This window comes from Ambystoma mexicanum, chromosome 9, assembly GCF_040938575.1.
Source record: "Ambystoma mexicanum isolate Mex_15411 chromosome 9, UKY_AmexF1_1, whole genome shotgun sequence".
Taxonomy (NCBI): Eukaryota; Metazoa; Chordata; class Amphibia; order Caudata; family Ambystomatidae; genus Ambystoma; species Ambystoma mexicanum.
In genome coordinates this window covers 800,604,908-800,627,636 of record NC_090931.1, presented here as the reverse complement: position 1 = coordinate 800,627,636, position 22,729 = coordinate 800,604,908, and the positions used below count along the sequence as shown (strand labels likewise).

General features: G+C 45.5%; 1 protein-coding gene across 1 annotated transcript in view; it reads right to left on the bottom strand.

Moving 5' to 3' along the window:
- Positions 1-22,729, bottom strand: part of PFKL (phosphofructokinase, liver type) — a 697,584-nt gene that overhangs the window by 330,500 nt on the left and 344,355 nt on the right. The window contains exon 10 of the mRNA XM_069615767.1: positions 11,857-11,982. Within this exon, the coding sequence (XP_069471868.1) occupies positions 11,857-11,982 (126 nt within the window). The remainder of the gene's footprint in view (positions 1-11,856; positions 11,983-22,729) is intronic.

The following is a 22,729-nucleotide window of genomic DNA, read 5'->3' as shown; positions in this document are numbered from 1 at the left end:
AACAAGTGTGCAAAATTAAGTTACTTGTTAAAGAAGTTGGTTGGTAACTAACAGCTTGCACAGTTATAAATGTTCTTACTTACCTTGAATGTGTGTTGCACTATTCTGAAAAGTATATATAAAAAGGTAAAGTTACTCATCTGTGAATTGGTTGTGCCTCTTCCCCAAAAGTAATGCCATTAGTTTCACTTTAATATTCCTTTTAGGATAAATGTATGAGTGTCCCCAATTGGGTTGTGCTTCCCCTGACTTGCTGTTAGCCTGTCCAGAATAAGTCTGCCTAAGGTTGTACTTGCTTTCAGCAACCGAAAGGCCCCTTTGAAAAGCATATAGCTTTTACCTACCTTGAGTTAGCTGTGTGCCATCGTAAAACAAGTTAAAGAGTTATTGCTTACCTCAATCTGTGTGGCACTGACCTGGAAAGCAACTGTAATAGTAGATTACATTAGGTTTTACCTGCCTAGAACAGATGGGTGCCATTCCTGAAAAGTGTTCCTTTAGGCGTAGCTGACTTTGGTTTGCCTGGAGCATCCAAAATTAGTATAAAGAGTTCTTGCTTACCATAGACTGTGTTCCACTGAGCTGTAAAGCAACTGCAATTATATATTACACCAAAAGGGTCTTACTCACCTAGTAGAACTGTGTTATCACAAAAGTAGTAGCAGTATGACATGCATTATTTACCGTAAAAGCATTTCTGATGATTGTATCTCCTTAGATTCACATGCTGTGCATAGTCCCACATCCAGTGGTCACTGCAGAGTATTGCATTTTGTTTTTCGTAGTCGAAAAGGGGACGTCGACATAGGCGTGTCTGTAATACTACCTCTATAGTGACGTGCAGTGTACCCAAAATCTCTCACGCGTCGAGGTCCCTCTGTTTGTATTTTGTCTGTCGTGAGGGAGCCTTTTTTGACGTGAGCGAGTACAGAAAAGAGAGAAAGTAATAAGATGTCTATGTTCCTTCCATCCGAGCGGGGAGGAAGGGTGGGTGCATGTGAATCTAAGCAGATACAACCATCAGAAATGCTTTTACGGTAAGTATTGCATTGTCTTCTGATGTTTGTTAATCTGCTTAGAATCACATGCTGTGCATAGACTAGCGAGCAGTACCCGAAGTTGGAGGTGGGTTGTGAGAAGGAACAGTAGAGAAAAGATGTCTTAATACTGCTTGTCCCACCTGGGAATCAGATCTAGAATGGGCATCTAGGCAGTAGTGTTTTGTAAAGGTGTGTACAGAACTCCAGGTTGCCGCTTTGCAAATGGACTCAAGAGGGACATTTGCAATGAATGCTATGGAAGCCCCAGTGCCTCGAGTAGAATGTGCTCTTGGGCTTGAAGGGCAGTTCTCTCTTAGCAAGAGAGAAACAGAGTGATGCATTGGACAATCCATCTATATATAGTGGATTTTGAAACTGCATCTCCTTCTCTTCCTGCTGCCACCGAGACAAAGAACTGATTAGTCTTTCTCAGTGGTCTAGTTCTTTCCATATAAAACATGACCGCTCAGCGCACATCAAGTGTATGCAGGCTTTTTTCTCCCAAGTTTCATGGGTTTTGAAAGAACGTTGATAGTTCTATCGACTGGTTGACATGGAATTTAGAAATGAATTTCAGTGCAAACCTAGGATGCGTGCGTAGAACCACCTTATCTTTGGGAACTGTTACAAAGGGGTCTAGTATAGAGAGCACTTGTAGTTCACTTACTCTCCTAATGGAGGCGATAGCTATTAAGAAAGCAGTTTTAAGAGTGAGGTTCTCAAGTGTTGCTTTGTGCATGGGTTCGAAGGGTGAGCCCATAAGCCTGGTTAGCACCACATTTAGGTCCCATCCGGGAGCCGGGTTAGATATAGGAGGGTGGATCCTTTTTACTCCCTCCATAAAGGCTTTTATAACGAACTTTCCACCATGACACCTTATGTTGAGACGTGGTGTATGTGGAAAGTGCAGCTAGATTAACTTTTATAGAATTAAAGACTAATCCGGAGTCTAATAAGTGAGTCGGGTAAAGAACAATCTGTGTGGGAGAGCAGTCAACAGGGTTGATGGTCTTTGCTCTGCACCAGATGACGAACCGTTTCCACTTGCTAGAGTAGCAGTGACAAGTGTTCGGTTTCCTTGCCCCTTTAAGGATGTGCATGCATCTTTGAGGGAGTTGTAAATGTCCAAATTCTATGACCTCGGGAGCCAGGCTGCTAAGTTGAGTGTCTGTGGAAATGGGTGCAGCGTTCTGGCCTTGTCTTGTGACAGCATGTTGTACGGGAAACGTAGTTTCATCGGTGGAGACAGACATCTCCAATTAGGTGAGCAAACCAGGGTTGCCAGGCCCAAATAGGGGCCACTAGTATCATGGTAACTGGTTCCTGGTGCATCTTGTGCACTATCTTGTTGAGAAGGGGAGTGGGGGGGGGGGGAGCGTAAACAAATTTCCCTGACCATGTTATCCAGAGACCGTTCCCCTTGGATCGGTTCTGGGGGTACCTCGAGGCGTAGTCTTGGCATTGGGTGTTTTCCAGAGTTGCGAACAGATCTATTTCTGCGAAGCCCCATTGTGCGAAAATGTCGGAGACGAGGTCTTCTCGTAATCGCCATTCGTACTCTGCGGGCAGAGGGAAGTCTCTGCTGAGTTCGTCTGCCAGCAGATTGAGTTCCCCTGGTACATGTTGTGATGACAGGAACATGTGTCTGAGAGCCCACTTCCAGATGTTTTGGGACAGCTTGGACAGTCCTGGAGAGTGAGTGCCCCCTTGCTTGTTCAGGTAGTACATGTCTGTGAGGACCAGCACGGTCTTCCCTTGAAGGTGTGCCTGAAAAGCCTTCAGTGCCTTGAAGACCGCCAGTAGTTCCAGCAAATTTATGTGTTTGGACGCTACACTCGGAGTCCAAACTCTGTGTGCAGCCTGATGGGATAGGTGAGCCCCCCATCCTGTGAGGGATGCGTCTGTGGTTAGAGTGGCCTCCTGTGCGGGGGTGGCGAATGGTTTCCCCATTACAAGGTTTTCCTTCGACCACCACTGCAGCGAGAACCAAGGCCTGCGAGACCACCACTAAGATCGTCCCATTGTCCGCTGGCCTGACACCACTGGCTGTTGAGCCACTCTTGCATTGGACGCATGCGCAATCGCGCATGAGGTACCAAATATATACATGACGCCATCATTCCTAGCAATCGCATTGCTTTGCGTACCGTCACCTCTCGGCCGGCTACATATTGAGGGATCTGAAACAGCATATTTTGGATCCTCTCGTTGGAGGGGAAGACGAGGCCGTCCTTTGTTCAAATTAGAGCCCCTAGGAATTGCTTGACCTGGCTAGAGTCTAGACTGGACTTCTTCCCGTTGATGGAGAAGCCAAGTTGGAACAAAAGGTCTACAGACTTTTGGGTATTTGAGAAGCAGGTCTCGTAGGAATCCCCTGTTATGAGCCAATCGTCGAGGTAAGGGTATACTGGGATGGACAACCTGCACAGGTGGGCCGCTGCCACTGCCAGTACTTTCGTGAATACCCTCGGCACCGAAGCTATGCCGAAGGGTAGCACATTGAACTGGTAGCGTTTGCCCTCTATCATGAACCTGAGGTATTTTCTGTGCGCTGGCAACATTGAAATATGAAAGTATGCATCTTTCATGTCCAGTGTTGCCATGTAATCCCCCTGAGATAGCAGGGGAATTACTTCCTGCAAAGTCACCATACGAAATTTTTGAGGTTTGACAAATTTGTTCGCTGGGCGCAGATCTAGTACAGGGCGCATGGTTAAATCCTTTTTGGGTACAAGGAAGTACACTGAATAAATACCCTCTGTTACCTGTGACAGAGGCACAACCTATATTGCTCCTTTTTCTAGTAGCAGTTCGACTTTTTGAAGAAGGATGGCGAGGTGCTCTGGGGATGAGCGTCTTCCCCTTGAGGGTCTGAACGTAGGGGACCGACTGAATTCTATGCAGTAACCGCAGGCTATGGTTGACAATACCCAGCGGTCTGTTATTCCCTCCCATGCTGGTAGAAAAGATGTTAACTGGCCCCCAACCGGCGATGCATGGGAGGGGACCCCGAACCTTCGGGTCATTTGGTGTTGGTAGCCAGGGAGCCTCTAGGAGTGGGGCCCCGACCTCTTCCCGTACCACGACGTTGTCCTCTTTGAGCGTATTGTCCGCTGGTTCCTTGAATGGAGGACCAATTGCCTGCTGAGGAGTACTGTTGTTGCTGTTGCTGGCTTTGTCGTTGGCCACGAAAAAAGCATCTGTTGCCGTAACCTCGCTTATTGGGAGGCCTTGAGATCTGGTCTAGAGTCTTTAGGTTATCGAAATCCATCCTTCTTAGCGGTCTCCAGTGCGTCATCCACCGCCTTACCAAACAGGTTTGAGTCCTCAATTGGTTTGTTGCTGAGGGACGCCTGGGTCTCTGGCTTAAAACCCGAGTTCCGGAGCCAGACATGACGCTTGAGAAGTACCCCCTGAACTAAAGACCAGCCAGCCGTCAACGCAGCATCTAGCGTGTTCTTAATGATGCTCTGGTTAACCAGAGTACCTTCTGTTACAGTGGCTAACAAGCGAGTTCGAGGTCTTGGCTTAACTTTCCCCATTGGGCATCAGCGTAGCTTGTCAGTAAGGTATTGTTATTGGCAATTCTGGTGGAGAAAGCTGCCGAGGCTGTAATCCTCTTTCCCAGGGTGTAAAGCTTCTTTCCCTCCTTGTCTGGGGGTGCTTTGCTAGTGGCTAGCGGAACCCCTGCCCTTTTCCTTGTGGTGGTTACTACCAATGAATCGGGTATTGAGTGACCCTTAATGTATAATGGGTCCGAGGGTGAGGGACTAAAAAGTTTCTCAATTCTCGGGTTGACCCCTCTAACCAACAAAGGTGTTGACAAAGATGGAATAAGTCGTCTCTTAACTGAGGCGAGAAGGATAATGGCCAGGCTAGTAGGTGGTTGCTCTTTAATGATTTTCTCCACAAAGTCTATTACTGGAGTAATTTCTCTGGTATCAATTTCAAAATGTGCCGCTGCTTTACTTAGTAGCGCATTGAAAGTGGGTTGGTCGTTTATAAGTGACGGGTTTCTGACTGGTGTGGTTTGCAGAGAGGACAGATCCAGAGCGCAGGGTCTGCTGACGCTCCTGGAGACTGCCAAGGCTGTGAACCACCTCCGTCTGGGTCTTCTTCGAAGCCCCATCCACCCATGTCTGGGTATTCCTCAAAACCTTCAGGGTTTTGTTGATCCTCAATATTTAGGAACTCTTCATCCTCCTGAAAGTGAGAGTCTTCTTCAGTGAGGTCATATGTATTAGCCTCCTCTTGAAGTGGGTTAAATAGTCTTGGGTATTTGGCCCTGGGGTATTCCTGAAGTATCTCTCTTGATCTCTTGGGTGTTACCTGTTCAGAGTGGACATAAATCTATCTAGTTTGTCCATATATGATTGGAATCTTTCTAAAGTCCACTGGGGTAACCCAGAACTGTCTGGAGGCATAAAGGGAAGCTCTTCCGCCTGTAGCCGTCGAGATCTCTCCCAAAGCGTGGAGGATATACTCCCATCGCCCTCTGAGAAAACTTCTCTTGGGCTAGGTCCTTCTTTCGAATGAGTGGGAGGTTGCTGCCTGCCTTCAGTCTGCTTCGGCGTCTCCCTGGCCTTGTGAGCGGGGCTCGGCAGCTCTTTCGCCGTCCGTCTGAGCGTCAGTGGAGACTATTCGCGCCAAGCTCTCGACGACTAAACTCTCCATCGAGGATTCGTCTCACACAGTGTTAGGCGGCGCAAGAGACCTCTTTGCTGACGCACGCTCTCTTATGAGGCGCGTCGTCGGGCGTTTTGGTGGTAGCGTCCTTATTTGTGGGTGGCCGAGTCGCTAGTCGCTTATGCGGTTGCAGGGAGGGCTTGCGACCCTTTACAGGCCGCACAGCCGTCCTCGTTGTGGTAGAGGGGTAAGCAGCAGTTACACCGCTTATGCTTATCCTTCACGTGAATTTGCCGTTACAGAGCGGGCAAAATCTAAAAGGAGTCCTCTCCATAGGTGAGGATACAGTTATAAGTGATAACGACCCCGAAGGAAAGGAGGGTGAAAGAGAAAGGCATTCTTAGAAAGAAAACAGAAGTGTCCCACGACCCCCACCCCCTACTGTATAGGCTGGCGAGGCCGGGCCACGTGTTTGGCAGCGCCGAAGGATCGCCTCCGTCGAAATCACCGCTGTCGAAGATCTTGATCGGCGGTGAAACAGCTTAGCCGTCGAAGGAGGGTAGGTTTTAACAATAACTTTCAAAAAACGACCAAGGGTCTAATAAATGGTATTGGCAATTTGTCTCCAACGAGCTCTGCATTAAGGCAACCAGTGTTCTGGGCAGAAAAAAACAATCTGAGGGACCTCAACGCGCGAGGGATTTTGGGTACACTGCACGTCACTATAGGGATAGTATTACAGACACGCCTATGTAGACGTCCCCTTTTCGACTACGAAGAACAAAATGCAATACTCCGCAGTGACCACTGAATGTCGGACTATGCACAGCATGTGATTCTAAGCAGATTAACGAGCATCAGAAATACTGTTCCTTGAATCTGTGTTCCACTATTCAGAAAAGTATATTTACAAGTTGGTTGACTATGTGATGTCCTTGTTGAGTGTCACTGCATAGCTTACAGGGTCTACTACCCTCGTATTCCTGAACGTAATCAGAAAGTAGTCTATTGTTTTACCCCCCCTATAAATACTGTTAGGTGTTCTAAAACAGGTCTGTGCTTTGATCTGTGTATTTAAAGAATTGTGTTGTCGTTTTATAATGTGTTTACATGCTTTAGGATAGTACTTCCTTACCCAAGAATCTCTTGATCTGCTTGTATATAAAAATAAACCCTTTATTTTTACAATATAGTGTGTCAGTGTTTCTTTGGACCATATGTATAATACGATTTCTTTGTATCAATTCTACAGCCCTCTCTCCCTCCTAAAATAAGCTTGGCTGCTCCGTCTACGCTACCATGAACTCAGGTGGTACAGCCCTCTACTAGGAGTGGAGTCTTGTACTGTCTCAGTTGAATGGTTTTGCTAAGCCCCTAGTTGAACTTCAGAAAAAACTGTCCTAACAAGTACTGGCACAAGTAGACCCAGAGGAAATATGAAGATCACTTCACTGAAACCGATAAAGCACTTTGACGGTACTGGCACGAGCAAGCCCACAAGGAGGCATTAAGATTACTCCACTGAACCAAAATGAGAGCTACAGTGTTCTGTGGGGGCGGGCCACACAAAGGCAGAAAAAAAGCAAAGAAACACTTAACAGGAAGTCAAACTGGCCAGTCCAGGCCCAGAGCAACAGCAGAGGCGGAAGCTTTCAAAGTCTAGAAGACAGGACACCAGCGTGCAGCTGTGGGAGTCATTGTGGGTTTCAGCAGGAGCTGGTCCACCAAGATGATACAAGAAGAGCGGTGGCGTGACCTCAAGGAGGTGGGCCGTTTGCGTCGAGACAGCCAAGAGAGGGTCGCGAAGCCGCTGCAGAGCCAAAGGTGAAAGCCCAGATAAGAAGGCACCTGGGAGAGACCAACACCCATCCCAGGAAGAACCGGAGGAGTGCCCAAGGCCGCTCAGAGCAACAGGGGAGCATGGGCAGATCAGTAGGGACAAGGTGGCAGTCGGGATAAACCAGAGGAAGTCTAAACTTTATCCTAGGATAAAGGTGTGCATCCGAGAAGAGCTGCATCATTGCTGTGGCAGTCAAAAGACCACTGACCAAAGTAAAGAGTCCTCGTTGTGGTGGCGACAATAAGCCAACTGACCACCAGAGATGGGTCAAAGACCCCTATCAGTACAAACCAAGTATCCAAGGAGAGTTTCCTCATCGCAATGGTGGCAACAAGCCCATTGACCAGCAGGGATGTGTCAGAGACCCTAACTATTGGAAACCAAGCATCCGAGGAGAACTTCCTCGTCCTCGTCACCTTCCTGCATTGGCGCTAGCTAACGGGGTAAAGTATACACCCTGTGGCATATAGATGGTGACTAAATACTGAGTCTCACCCTCTCTTCCCCCTGTTCTAGAAGACTGTCCTGATGAGTGGTTACACCCAAAATACACCACTGAAACCGGTAGACAGAGGTTGTCACATGACAGAGAACTAAATACCCTCTACCTGATCATGAGCAACCTTTTATATATGTCTTTTTCTATGTCTGTTTTTTGTAGCCTCACGCCCTGTCCTATTATCTAAAACCTGGTTGGACAGGACCATGTGGTCTACATGTTAATCTTTATTTTATTTGTCTTCTTTGAAAAACCGGCACATCCCCACTAGGGAGTATCTGCTGTATTGATTAACCTACACCACAGCAGCACTACAATATTGTGCCAAGCCTTTCTTTCAAAAAAACCGAAAGATTTTTAACTTGTAAAGTTACCCTGGGAAGTCTAGTGCTGTCTATGGGATAGTAAAAGTAACATATACCCATAATACAGTCTGGACTGGTCATCGTCTTTTATATGTGCTTTCAGTCCGAGGTGTGAACTTTACTTTTACACGTCTAACTGCCTTTATATTTCCTCTATGAGGCCATACAGTAACCAGGGACATGCAGGAGTCTAACAACCTTGACGTTGTTACCATTTTTCAAAAATAAATTCTCCGACTTCTTTTTCTGTCCTCGTTTTTGTAAGCGGCACAGCAGCGCTTCCTAAGGAAAGTTTGTTTTCCCTACTTAGAGGGCTAGGACAGGGATGGATAGAGATTTTCCCTCTGTCCTACTGTCTTTCAAGACCGACCCTGTATCTCCCTGGTCACTTATTCTTGTGCAGCGCCTTGCTGTTTGATTTGTTCCAAATGGGATTCCCATACTGCCTCATTCATATTATACAGTTGTGTGATGCCCTCTTTATTGTGTTACAAAAAATTGTTACAATTGCACCCATCACGTTACAGGGAAGTGCAGTTAACCTTTTATGTAAATGGCATATTAGTTACTTTTACAAGCTTTAGGTGCAAACCCCAGCACAGTTATCTTGAAGCGAGATGACTGGAAATGCAGGGACATGTGACTTGTGGCACAAGCTGAAGATCAGCAAAGTTTCAAGGCTCTGCTCAAAATGTTAATCGGCTGCAGCGTGGTAGCCCTGGAGAGAGCTTGTCTGTCCACCATTTGGTTCAGGGACACTTCCAAAAGCTCAGCAAGCATGGATCCTCAAGCAAGGGGGGGGGGGTCAGGTGGAAGGGGCGGGGGGGCATCGAGAATGGTTATTCCCACTAGTCCAAGGGTCGAAGCGCCAACAAAGGCCTTCTGGAGGTCAGGACAGAGGAGATGGGCTTCACCGGGACAACTCTGAAGTGTATGCTGGTCAGCTGCAGGGGTCATCAGCTGCCTCTTTTTCGTAGACATCCTGGTTCCAATGGTGATTTGATACAGTTGCAGGAACTGTCCTTTTTTCCAAGATACAGGCTGGGAGTGTGCCCAAGTCCACCAATGGTAAGGATCTGCACCATTCAAACAGCCAGTGGGTATCCACTCCTGGATAGCCACCAGTCATCACATATGCCCAGCAACAGACTTGCAGGCACCAAAGATATGGATTGGGGTTAGAAAGTCACACAGTCACACACACACACAGTCACACACACACACACACACACACACACAGTCACACAGTCACACACACACACACACACACACACACACACACACACACACACACACACACACACACACACAGTCACACACACACACACACAGCCCCTTAGTCCACAAAAGCCACAGCTTTCCCCAGGAAAGGAGTGTCAAGGTAAGGCATTTCCTGGCCTAAGACAGAAGCAAGGCCAAAGAACAATATGGCCAAATAACAGGCACAAATTCCTTGTGGCATGGCCATTTTAGGGTGCTAGCCACTGTTAGTAGACATTCACAGTAAATGCAAACATGCACAAGTAAAATAACACAAATAAAATAACACATAGTAAAACTATCACAGCTGCCACCAGCTTGTTTTAGGCACATTGTAAAAGTAACCAAAAAGACATTATATAAAAATTAAATAAGGATACTAAGTATCCTAACTGCCCTTCAATTGTAAAAATACAAGAATTCACCAAGAGACCTAGTCTCTCAGTACTGATAGTCTTAGGGACTAGTCAGCTTCCCCATAAGGATGAGCAAACAGGCAAGGGATCTAAACCAAAAGGCTTTACTTCCCTCCAAAAAGTCAGTAAAAAGTTTAAAACAATCAAAAAGAAAGGATGTCCCATATAAATCTATGGAGGTAAAGGTGCAAAAAGGGAAATCTTTCCGAACACCATTTAATGCATCCATGTTACTTCCCAAATATAGCTGAGCAACTACGTACACCACTCCACGCCTTGTTGGTCATGCTCAGGGATGTAAAACATTAAACTCTCAGAATATGAGGCAGATTAAAAGCAAATAGATAAAGGAAATCCACGACCCCACTGTTCATTTATGTAAAAATATATCAACAAATGTGTCAAGGTAGAAATGATATCCATAACTTGTGTTGTAAACCTAAATCCTACAGAACTGCAGATAGCACCTAACCAGCCATTGTTTCGGAAAGATCTGTCTTTAGAGAATAACACAAGTTATGGGTATGGTTTTTACACAGCCATGTTTGTGGGCATATTCTTAAATATATGCCTAACATTTGATACACATTGTAAGAAGGTGTGGGTTGCTTCGTTAATATATTCAAGAGTGGGTTTAATCAACCTCTCTTTTTTGTTTTTTAGCGCACCAGCCTTTCAATAAACACTGTTTAATCCAGAGACCCTGGCTAAGGAACGCACACCCAATGGCAATCTGCAGAGAAGCAGCCGCCTCGAATTTCTTGTACACCAACCTTTCCTATTAGGAAGCAGCATGCCAAAGCAGTTGCACTAAATCCTACTTTATTGGCCTCTGCCATATATTTATTTCAGTACAACATTCTAAATTGTTTTGCCCATGGATATTGTAGGGCATTATAATCTTACAAAAATGGCTCATGAGTAGACATTTTTTGTCCATAATTTATGGACAGCCAGCTACAGAAAAGGAGGATTGTGCAGGTCTGCAGGCCAAACAAAAGCAACACTTTAAGTTAAATACATTTCCAGTGGTAGAATTACCCATGTTTAGTAATATGATAAATTCTGACTAATTGATGATTCTTCCTAAAGGGCATACTATTGCCATATGGAAACATATGTTCAATTAATTCCTTGACTAGAGCAGTTAGTTCTTGTTCTTACCTGGGTCCCTCAGATTACACAACCTCAAACCCTCACCAACAGATTTGTAGGGCTAGGTTAGCAATTGACGACACACAGGTCCCATGGCTGACGGTGGCATGTTGGAACCTTCGACTATCTCAGGATTTCACACGGATAAGACCAGCCTTTCCATTATCCCCGGTTTTGCTATCCCTTAATAGCCTCTCAAGCACAATCTATTAGAAAGTCCTCTACCCCCAGCTCAGAAGGTTAATTTCTTTCACCATCTGATCCGCAAATATGTTCACACTTCAGTGTACCAAAACCGACATTATGACTGAAGACATTGCAACATGAACTTTAAAAACAAACTGCCTCAGATCAGATTCTTTGTAGATTTGTGTGCATATAAATCCGCAGAGAAGCATGAAAAAACTTAAACATAGCGGCCTTTAGATATAGGTAATTTAACTCCACTTCCCCTTTCCAGAACAAGCTCCATCCCCTGTGCTGCGTACTCATTCCAGCAACCCTCATAGGCGAGTGCCAAATTTGCATTGCTCCATTGCGTCCCAGTTAGGTTTGCCCTTTATACAACCAATGCATATTTATATCTGTTATGCAACATATTCCCTAACACACAACCTATTCATCACCAGGTTAAATGATTTTCCGAAGTACTTACCACTTGAACGCACTCCATCAAAGGAAGTCGAACGGACTGGTTCCCAGACAGACTTACAACGCAGGCTGGAGTATCAGGAGTAGCTTCCAACAACGCCATCACTGCTTCCATTCCCATTTTACTACTCTAAAAAAGCAGGAGGGAGGACTGAAGTGAGAGAACTTCTTGCAAAAAAACACTGGCAACATTCGCCTACTGGCATTCTTTAGCGACTTCAACACCCGCAGCAGTCTGAAAACCTTGGACTCTGCAGGTATTTTATACCTGAACTTCCATCAGCCCTAGCCAGCATAGCCAAAGATGAGGAATCATATGAGGCTTCTTCCAAAACATCTGGAAAGCCGCTGGTTGCAGACCCATGTATAGCACACCAGTGCAATACCATATATGAAAGCAATTGCAGTCAAGTTTGACATGTACAAAGTAGTTACATAAATGGACATGATAAAGGGTGAACAAATTTATTGAGACCACTTTCTGTGGTCTCTTAGGTAATGTCATTTAAATTATCTCAAAATGGGATTCTACAGGGGACTTAATTGTTCCAAGGTCACTACTAACACTTCACGTATTTTGCATACATTAAAATGAAAATTCTGTAACAAATCTGAGAAAAACCTAGTACTTACCACACAGGATTGAGAAAGGTTTCATAATTCAAACTTTTTAAATTTAAAATATAAAAAAAACATCTTACATCTCCTACTATCCATAACAAAGTTCAAAACACAGTAAAAACAAAGTATTCCAAATTGAACACTCTTTAACAGGTAAATGGCAATGATTTGGAGGTCCACTCCAGACGTCACCCACCGGCAGGGTGGCATCAAGAGAGGAATGCTCATAACTTTAGGAGTCTCGACTGTAACAAAGACGTCTGGCAAGCAATGCCGCAGAGTCTCCATGACAACGTACCAGAACTCGAGTGAGACCGGACCTGGACAGGTGGAAAGACACACCAGGAGGAGGACCGAAGGTGGAGCACAGTTGAGTAAGTCTGAAGGAGTTGGATGAAGAGTGCAGGTGAGATTGCGTGTGAGAGAGTTGAACAAAGTGATGAGTGAAGTTGATTATGAGTATCAGAGTGAGTGTAGTTGGGAAGGGTGCATGTTCGGGAGAATTCTCATAAATGTGCTAATTTCCTTCACCTTAGAGACCCCCAGCAACTTTGCTAGATTTTGAGGACTTGATTATTTTACCTGGAAAGAGTGTGAGCCTTTTCCCCCCCACTCTTGCATGTATTTTGATGTGTGTTTTAATCTGGTGTTCTTTGATTATGGAGTTTCAAGATAACTCCATAGGCATCTTTTCATGTGTGTTACACAGCACCCTCAGTGCAGTGACACAGAGATGCCTTTTAGACTGCCCAAGGGTTTAAATGCCTTCTCTAGGATAAACTACTGTTCCCCAGAGAATGTAAAGTGAAATGACTTTACTAGTCTTTCCAAATTCCTAGACCCAGCACACACCATTTTACAATGGAGTGCTGTAGGGGTTACATAGTATCCCCTGTGTCTAAATACTCATTTAGCAGTCAAATGTTACCCTTTCCTATTGAAAAGGCTGGTGGAAGTGGTTTTACAATGAACTACCATGACTTTTCCCGACCGCGAACACCGGTAGCTAAAAATCACGGGAGCCATGTTTTTCAAGATGGCGCCTTAAGCCCCTTTGTTTAAACAGGTTCCAGTCTTTTTTTACCGTTTCTTTTTGGAAAGGTCCTTCTAGTGTTTGTCTCTGCGTGCCAAACCAGGTTTGGTCCCTTTGTTCATATGCTTTTGGCGGGCTTCAGGACTGAAGACCGCCTCTGGCGCCCAAGTGTCTGGGGTGGGCAGGAAGTGAGGGAGGTGCCCGAAACTCCCTGTGCTTGGGTCTCCTAGGAGACCCAAATGCACTCTGGCGTGATTGGCTGGCTGACTGTCCGGCAAGGACAACCACCCTGCTTGGTGAATGACAGCTAAGCTGGAATGAAAGGGAGAGAACTGTTTAAAAGGCAAGTCTCTTGGACTGGAAAGCAGAGTCGACCCCTGGAACAAAAGAACCCAAGAAGAGCTGGAAGAGGACGGCTGCTGCAACTCCTGGACCGTTGGTTTGCCCGGTGAAGCCCTGCTGCAGGTCTGAATTGCCAAGTTCATCGACAGAGAAGCCCCTTCAAGGACGACTTCTTCCTTTGAGTTGGTGGGACCAATCAACTCGTAAGCCACTTGGATACCATTCTAGAAGCTGGTTAGGATTAACCAGGGGGAAGGACACCAACTTGTGGCTTGAAGAACAGCTACTCGAGCTGAGGTGACTCCATTTTGTTTGCATTTTCCGACGATCCCGTGCAGTGCAAGAGTCCCCCGACGTCCTCCCTCTTGTCCCCACAACTGAGGCTCAGGAACAGTGAGAGCTGCAGGAACTGCCAGGAACCAACGACTCCAGCTGCATTTGTTTCTTCATACTAAGGTACTGTGCCTACCCGATTGAGAGAACGCCACTCTCGCGGTGAGAGTTTGTGAAACGTTCCCAACGTGCAGGCCTAATCAGCTTGTGACCCAACAAATGATTCTTTTTCGCCTAAACTACTTCTGAGAACCTTTGCAAAGACTTTACCGTTTGATACCAGAACTGCTCTTTCCTATCCAGAACACTAGCCCATTGACTTTGGCCTATTGACTTGAATTGAACTCTTCTGGTGAACTGAAATTATTTGCACTGTCTAACAAGTATATGTGATCTATTCCTCTTCCCTTATGCCTTTTTGCTCACTTCTAAGTAACTGAATTGCCATTTGGCTCCTATTTCAGGGGAGCTCAAACTGTCTCAAAATCTTACAGTTTTGTATTGAAGCGTATTGGTATATAAGATATTAAGTTGCCTCCTTCTAGAGAAATGTTTTCTAAATGATTGTGTAATAAATTAAGTCGTTTGCCAAGAAACCTTGAGTATAAGTGTCTACTTGAACCACTGTGATTGAAAGTCCTCTGTGTAATGACTTGTACTGCTCACATTCACTCTTCAGATAAGCCTGGCTGCTCAGCTCGCTACCAAAAACTGTGTAGTACAGACGTATACCAAAGGTTGGTTTGGCTTACACCTGTAGTCCTAATTGTGTGTGTTAGTCCCAGAGGGTACTGCATACAATTCTGCCCAACACTGGTGGCAAGCGGTGAGGATAAAGTATAGTTGTTACATTGAGAGTGCTGCTCTTACTTTTGTTCAAATAACCTTCACAAGGTTAAGCACCACTAGAAAAGCAATTGTTTTATAATGCCAGATATGGATAACTTCAAACAGGAAGCCCTGATCATTCCAACAGTAGATCAACTGAAAGATGTGTAAAGGCAGGTCTCTCTCTCTGTTAAAGGCAAGAAAAATGAATTGAGACATTTTTGAATCATCGAAGACTGGGAGGTAGAGCAAAAAAAAAAAAAAAAATCTACCGCCTCAGCAAATGTGGATTATGTTGATGAGGATGATAATGATTCAGAGTCAAGCTCTAATGTTATTGATGAGTTCGAAGAGTCAGAGGAGTCTCAGGATGTGGGCCCCACTGCACCTCTACTTGCTTTAGGTCCTCAAGCTATAACCTCAGGGACCCTACCAGGTCCAGTACTGAGTCCAGAATTTGTCTCTCTTGAAAAGATGAGACTTGAGTTAGAATTTTAAAGGCTCCAAATGCAAACTGAAAGTAAACATCAAGACCTCGGGCTCAGAGAAATGGAACTGAATCATGAACTTGAAATTAAGAAATTGTCTCTTGAAAATTGTTGTCTCCCAGAGTCTTCTATGTCTTCCAGTCCTAAGAGGCCTTACATGCCTAAAGAAACTGCGAGTATGTATGAGGTGAGACTTGATATTTTAGATTGGTTGGCTGCTTTTGAATAGAACTATGGGATTCAGGGTTTCAGGCTCCCCCGGGTTGCAACTGATGCTGTAAAGGAGGTGGGGGAACTTGAAAGATTGGAATATGAAAATGTGAAGCTAGATTTGGGAAAACTCCTTCCCAGTACCTTAAGAGGTTAAGGTCCCTCAAAAAGCATGATGGTACCTCTTGGGCTACCTGGGTGTGTGAATGTTTGAAAAACTTAGATGGTTGGGTAAAGGGTTACCGAAGTTAACACTTTTGAAGGAACGAGAAATCTATTTTTGTTAGAATCTATTTTTGATGCCTGCTCTCCTGAGCTGAGACAGCACTTGGCTGACTAAGGAAATTGATCCATCCAAAGAAGTTAGAAAAGGCTGCTAACTTGTGGGTTGCCAACAGGGCCACTCGCAAGGATTCTTGGGCAACTCAGAAGAGGGATGAGGGGAAATAGCACAAGAAAGATGGCAAAGAGAATTCTAATACCTCCAATCCAAAAGAGGGCCCCAAACATAAGAAGGGTAAGCCACAAGGGAAACCGAATCAGGCTAGTGAAACCTCTGGTGCCAAACCAGAGGAAGGTCAGCAGAAACCCACATTTGTCAAAACATTTTGAAAATGATATGCTTGTGGGTCTACTGACCATGTGAAAGGGGATCCCAGATGCAAGGGTAAACCTTCAGGGATCCACACTGTCTCCTTAGCCTTCTCCCCAGAGGAAGAAGTACATATGGCAAGTGGAAACTTTCAAGTACTGCCAGTGTTTTAGTGTCCCTGGGTCTGTGGGAACAGCATAATTTAGATGTCTATAATTCAATTCCAGATAACACAAAAGAATATTACAAGGACAGTGTACTTGTAAATGGCTAGGAGACCCCTGCCATTAAAGACACTGAGGCCAGCATTACAGTAGTGGATGAATCTTTTTTCAAGGCTGACTATGTTGCTAAGGCACCCAAAAGCCTCACTAAACTTGCTAGAGGCCCTGTCCAAATGCTTCCTAGACTACCAGCTCTCATCCAGTGCAACAACACGACTGTCATGATACCTGTTAGTGTACAAAGTGAGGTGCCTAGGAGAGTCCTGTTGGGGAATGACTTAAGCCCTCTTGGAGTTGTATCAAGCACCCCCAGGCCTCCCAGCAAAAGGAAACAGGAGCACACAAGGAGGGCCAGGGAGAGTACCACAGATGTCTCTCCAGAGGATGTTAGAGGAATCTATAACACCTAGCCCACAGGAATTACTAGCAGCTATTTCAAGAAAGAATGAGACAATGGGGAAACCTAAGATCTCAAAGAAAAAGTCAGAAAGCACTCCTGTGCTACCAACAAGGACAACCCCGACAGGACTGTCCAAAGTACACCTGTGACTGCTCCACCAGCTGAGGCGGAGTGCGAGGAACAACCAGGAAAGGTTGAATCAGATGCTGAAGAATCAGAGCTGGAAGAAGACCTTACCCCGGTTGGAGATCTGGATCCTAAAAACCATCCTGAGCTGCAGTCTTTACTGGCAAAAGGTGGCCCTTGTAGGGCAGACTTCAGCAGAGGCCAAAGGGAGTGTCCTACTCTTTAAGGTCTTCGCCAACAGGCAGCTTCTCAGCTGAAAGGGCAAGAGCCAGGGAAGCCTAGGTTGTACTGGGAAGATGGTCTCTTACAGTGACCCAACTGAGTCTATCCCAGGGGACTACAGAAGACTTGTAGTGCCTCTAGAGACAAGACACCAGTTCCTACAGTTAGCCCACGAGATTCCTTTGGTTAGTCACTTGAGCATCAAGAAGACCAAGGAAAGGCATTCTCTATATTTCTACTGGCCCAAGTTGGGGTCTGATGTAAATGCATTCTGTAGGAGCTGTCACACTTGTCAGATCTCTGGCAAGAGTGGAGCCAAGAATGTGGCACCTTTGGTGCCCCTCCCAGTGGTGGGAGTCCCTTTTGAGAGGGTAGGAATCGACATTGTTGGTCCCTTAGACCCTCCAACCTCTTCAGGCAATCAATTTATATTGCTTGTAGAAGACCATGCTACTAGGTATCCTGAAGCTATACCTATGAAGACTGTTACAGAACAGGCTGTTGCTAAGGCCCTACTTGGTATTTTTACCAGGGTAGGTTTTCCTAAGGAAGTCATCTCTGACAGGGGATCAAATTTGATGTCCCACTACATGCAGGCCAAGTGGAAAAACTGTGGAGTGACTTACAAGTTCTCAACTGCCTATCATCCCCAGACGAATGGGTTGGTAGAGAGGTTTAACTGTACTATGAAAAGCATGATACGTGCCTTTGAAGAACCCCTTAGAAGAAAGTGGGACCTTCTACTGCCATGCCTTCTCTTGGCTTATAGAGAAGTCCCACAGGAGTGAGTTGGATTTAGTCCCTTTGAACTGCTCTATGGTCATCCAGTTAGAGCTTCATTGGCCCTAATTAAGGAGGGGTTGGCGAGTGCTCCTTCTCCCAAGCCAGTGAGTCACTGACTATGCGTTAGGTCTCCGGAGGAGAATGACACACATGATGACAGAAGCATCTGATAACTTAAAAGCAGGTCAGGCTCTGGTGAAGCATTGGCATGACCAGAAGGCCAACATGGTTGAGTTTACTCAAGACCAGCAAGTTTTAGTTATGGTTCCTACAAGGCAGTGGGACTTACAGGACAAATGGATAGGACCCTTCAAGGTTGTGGGGAAACTTGCAGAGGTCAACTATCTGGTGGACTTAGGCAATCCTAAGGAGGCCCCCAGGGTCTTTAACATCAACTGTCTAAAAGCTTATGTCACCAGACCAGAAGTGGGAGCTTTGCTTCTAGCTTCAGCTCAAGAGGAGGAAGAGTGTGAACCTCTACCTGATCTCAGGGGATAACCTTTAGATGAGAAAATAGAAGGAGTTAATCTCTCTTCTAATCTGACACTGGAGCAACGAGGAGTGCAAGTTTCTGTTAAATCAGCTTGCCTGCCTGATTTCACTATCATCAGGCTTGACCCCTTGGGGCCAGCATTATATTCTCACTGGTGACTGTTTACCTGTTAAAAGCAGAGGTTACAGGATGTCAGATAATGTCAGAACCCATATAAAGGAAGAGGTCAACAAGATGCTTGATCTCGGGGTAATATAACCCTCTACCCATCCATGGTCTAGTCCAGTTGTACTAGTGCTAAAGGCAGGATCCAAGGATTTGAGATTCTGTGTGGACTATAGAGCTCTAAATGCAGTCACTAAGACTGATGCCCATCCTTAACTTAGGACAGATGATCTGGTGGACAAACCTGGTTCAAGTACCTCAGTACATTTGACCCAACGTCGGGCTATTGGCAAATAGCCCTGACAGACCATGCTAAGGAGTAAACTGCATTTTCAACCCCAGCATGCCTCTACCAATTTAAGGTAATGCCTTTTGGACTAAAGAATGCACCTGCAACATTCCAAAGCATGGTTAATGAAGTTCTGAATGGGATGGAGGACTTCTGCATGGCATACTTGGACGACATTGCAGTGTTCAGCCCTACTTGGAAAGAACCTGTTGACCACTTAGGATATGTTTTGCAGGCTCTTGAGCAGGCCCATCTAAACATAAAGGAAAGTAAATGTCGAAATTGGTCAGAGCAAAGTGGTCTACCTTGGACATGAGGTAGGAGGAGGTGAAATACGGCCATCCCCTAGCAAAGTACAAGCTGTACAAGAATGGGCCGGCCACCCCTACTACTCAAACCCAAGTGAGAGCCTTCTTAGGTCTCACTGGTTATTATAAAGAACTTCATAGAGAACTATGGGTCCATAGCTTCTCCCTTGAATGTGGTCTCATCACCCAAATTTCCCAAAAAGGACAGATGGAATGAGGAGTGCAACAAGGCATTTGAAGGATTTAAGAAAGCCCTTTGTCAAGCTCCAGTTCTAAGAGCTTCATTGTGCAAACAGATGCTTCCAATACAGGTATAGGTGTAGTTCTGAGTCAGCTGGATGAGAAAGGTCGGGAGCACCCCCATCTGCTTCATCAGCAGAAAGCTGAAGGAACCAGAATCAAGGCGGGCAAACATTGAAAGAGAATGTCTTGCTATTGTGGGGTCACTGAAGAAGTTTAGACCATACTTGTATGGATCTACTTTTGTTAGTCAGACTGACTGCCAACCTTTGAGATGGTTAGTGCAGATGAGGGGGGGGGGGGAGGGGACATCCTAAATTGTTAAGATGGTCAATCAGCCTGCAGGGGTTCAATTTTACCATTGAACACAGGTCAGGGTGTAATCACCAAAATGCTGATGGTCTCTGCAGAAAGTATGACCGACTGGAGTAAGGAGATTCATCCAGGGGTGTATTAAATCCTCCTGTCCCTTAATCTGGGAGGGATGAGTGTTGGGGAGAATTCTCAAAAATGTGCCAATTCCCTCCACCTTAGAGACCCCCAGCAACTTTGCTGGATTTTAAGGACTTGATTTTTTTAACCTGGATAGAGTGACCCTTTTTCCCCACTCTCTCATGTATTTTTATGTGCATTTTACATCTGTTTCTTTTGGTATCATCTTTTACAGTTGTGTCACACAGCACCTTCAGTGCATTGGCACAGGGAAGTATTTCAGATTTCCCCAGGTTTAAATACCTTCTCTGGGATAAACTGTTTCCCAGAGCAGTAAAGTGAATTGGCTTTACTTAGGATTGTACTTGCTAGACCCAGCACACCCCATCTTACGATAGAGTGCTGGAGGGGTTACTTAGTATCCCGTGTGTCAATCTGCTCATGTAACATGTTTTATGTTACACTTTCCTCACAGAATGGCTGGTGACAGTGGTTTCGTTTCAACTACCATGGTTTGCATTTACCGCGGGCTGCGTTCGCGGCTCCGATAAAGCAACCGCGGGAGCCATCTTTTTCAAAATGGCACAGAGCCACCTTTGGCAAAATGGTCCCCGGTCTTCTTTTTTCACCATGTCTTTATGGAAAGGTCCTTCTAGAAATTTACTCTGCGCGCCAAACCAGATTTGGTCTCTTTGTTCATTTCGCCTTTGGCGGGATTCAGGAGTGAAGCCCGCCTCTGGCTCCAGAGTGTCTGGAGTAGGCAGGAAATGAGGGAGGTGCCCACAACTCCCTGTGCTTAGTCTCCTAGGAGACCCAAATGCACTCTGTTGTGATTGGCTGGCTGGCTGCCTTTCCGGCAAGGGTGAGTGGCAGCTAGGCTGGGAGGGAGCTGCATAAAAGGCGAGTCTTTTGGCTTGGAAGGCAGAGTCGACCACTGGACGCTTGTCGCCCTACATTTAATTCTTCATCAAAGACTCATAAGAACTTGTGCAAACACTTTTCCATTACTTACCAGAAGTGCTTTATCCTATCCAAGACTTTTGCCCATTGACTTTGGCTTAGCCTATTGAAATGAATGACTTTTAGTGAACTCTAAAAGTATCTGCACTTCTTAAGAATATTTGTGGTCTCTTGTGTTCTTATAATCTTTACCTTTTACCAACTTTTAAAGAGTATTATGAATGCCTACAGTAAGGTATTAATGTCCCCAGCACCCTTGTTACTGAAGTCACCTGTGGGCCATCCCAAAAGGGCCTTGTCTGATTCAGAAAACTCAAAGTGTACAGTACTGAAATATATTTGTGTGTTACTATTCTATTGCTCCCTTCTGAAGAAGGCTTTATAACTGACTGAAATTATTAATGGTTTATGCAAGAAACATTGAGTGTAAGCGTTTATTTGAATACCTGTAACTTTGAATCTTTGTGTAACTCACTACTGCTCATATTTCCCCCTCTTGAGATAAGCCTGGCTGCTCAACACTACCAAAACTGTGTAGTACAAGCTTATACCAAAGGTTGGGTTGCCTATACCTGTAGTCATAGTTGTGTGTAGTATTCCCAGAGGGTACTGCATACAAACTTTGCATCTAAGGGTCTCTAAGGTGGAGGGAGTTAGCACATTTTCAATAATTCTCCCTAACACTGTGCCCCTGAGAACCTGACTCGGAAGAGCTAGCAGTTTCTCTGAGTAGTGTGAGCTGAGATAGAGTACCACACCCTGTCCACTGAAGAGACACTATGACACAATTCACAAAGACAAAACAAAAAGCAACAATAACACCTGTCCAGTCAAGTTACTTATTTGAAACAGTATGATCACAAAACAAGTCAGTTCAGAGGGGGGCTGGGGGGGGGCTTAAAGTCTTACAAAGCGGGAAACAGCAACAGTTCCTTAGGATAGTTCTAGTCTCTAGGAAAGGATACTTGAAGACTTGGCAATCCTGTTAAAGGACTCAATGGGGGGACACAAGCCAACAGCTTGGGTCAGAGGTAAGAGTGGACACCTCTTTGAGCACTTCAATGCTCTCGAGAGACTCCTTGGATCAAAGTAAGCAATAACTTTTCACCCCACAGTACCTTAGGTTAGAACAAGTTTTCATGGCTGAATTCTCATCTATGCAGCAGTGATGGACCCGGTCTCTGGATTCCTTGTTCTGATGACGGAAGGCAGGGGCAAGAAAAAGAGACAGAGACAGACAAAGAGACAGACAGAGAGAACCTCTGGCACAGTTTTCTTCAGCTTCTCTGGTCAGTCTGAGGTTTTGGCTCCTTTTCTGCAGCACCAACAAAGTACACGATCCACCCGGTCAATCTTCTTCCGGTTCCTGGCGTCCTGCACTCTGGTGAGGGACTTGGATTGTGTCTCTGGAGGTTCACCTGGAGCTCAGCAAAAATACCAATGGATTCGGCCTTGGCAAGATGATGCATCATGATTGGGTCGGAAGTCTCCTTGTATTCGCGATCTGCAGTTCTGGAAAGGCACATCACCTCGGGAGATGGCTCAGATTGTAGTTTGTTGTCGCAGGGCTGGTTGGTGCCATCAGCCAAAAGGAAGGAGTGGTCCTCTTCGAAGCTCCTCTGTCGCATAGAAAACAGGGCCAGGACAGCAGTGGTCGTTTCAAGGTGTTGCAAAGGGTCTTTGGTCATCATCTTCTTCGGTTACTTCAAGCTCCAGTGGTCAACTTGCCTTTCACATCAGGATCCTCACCTTTTATTCAGTTTCAGCACACACTCCTCTGCAATCTCT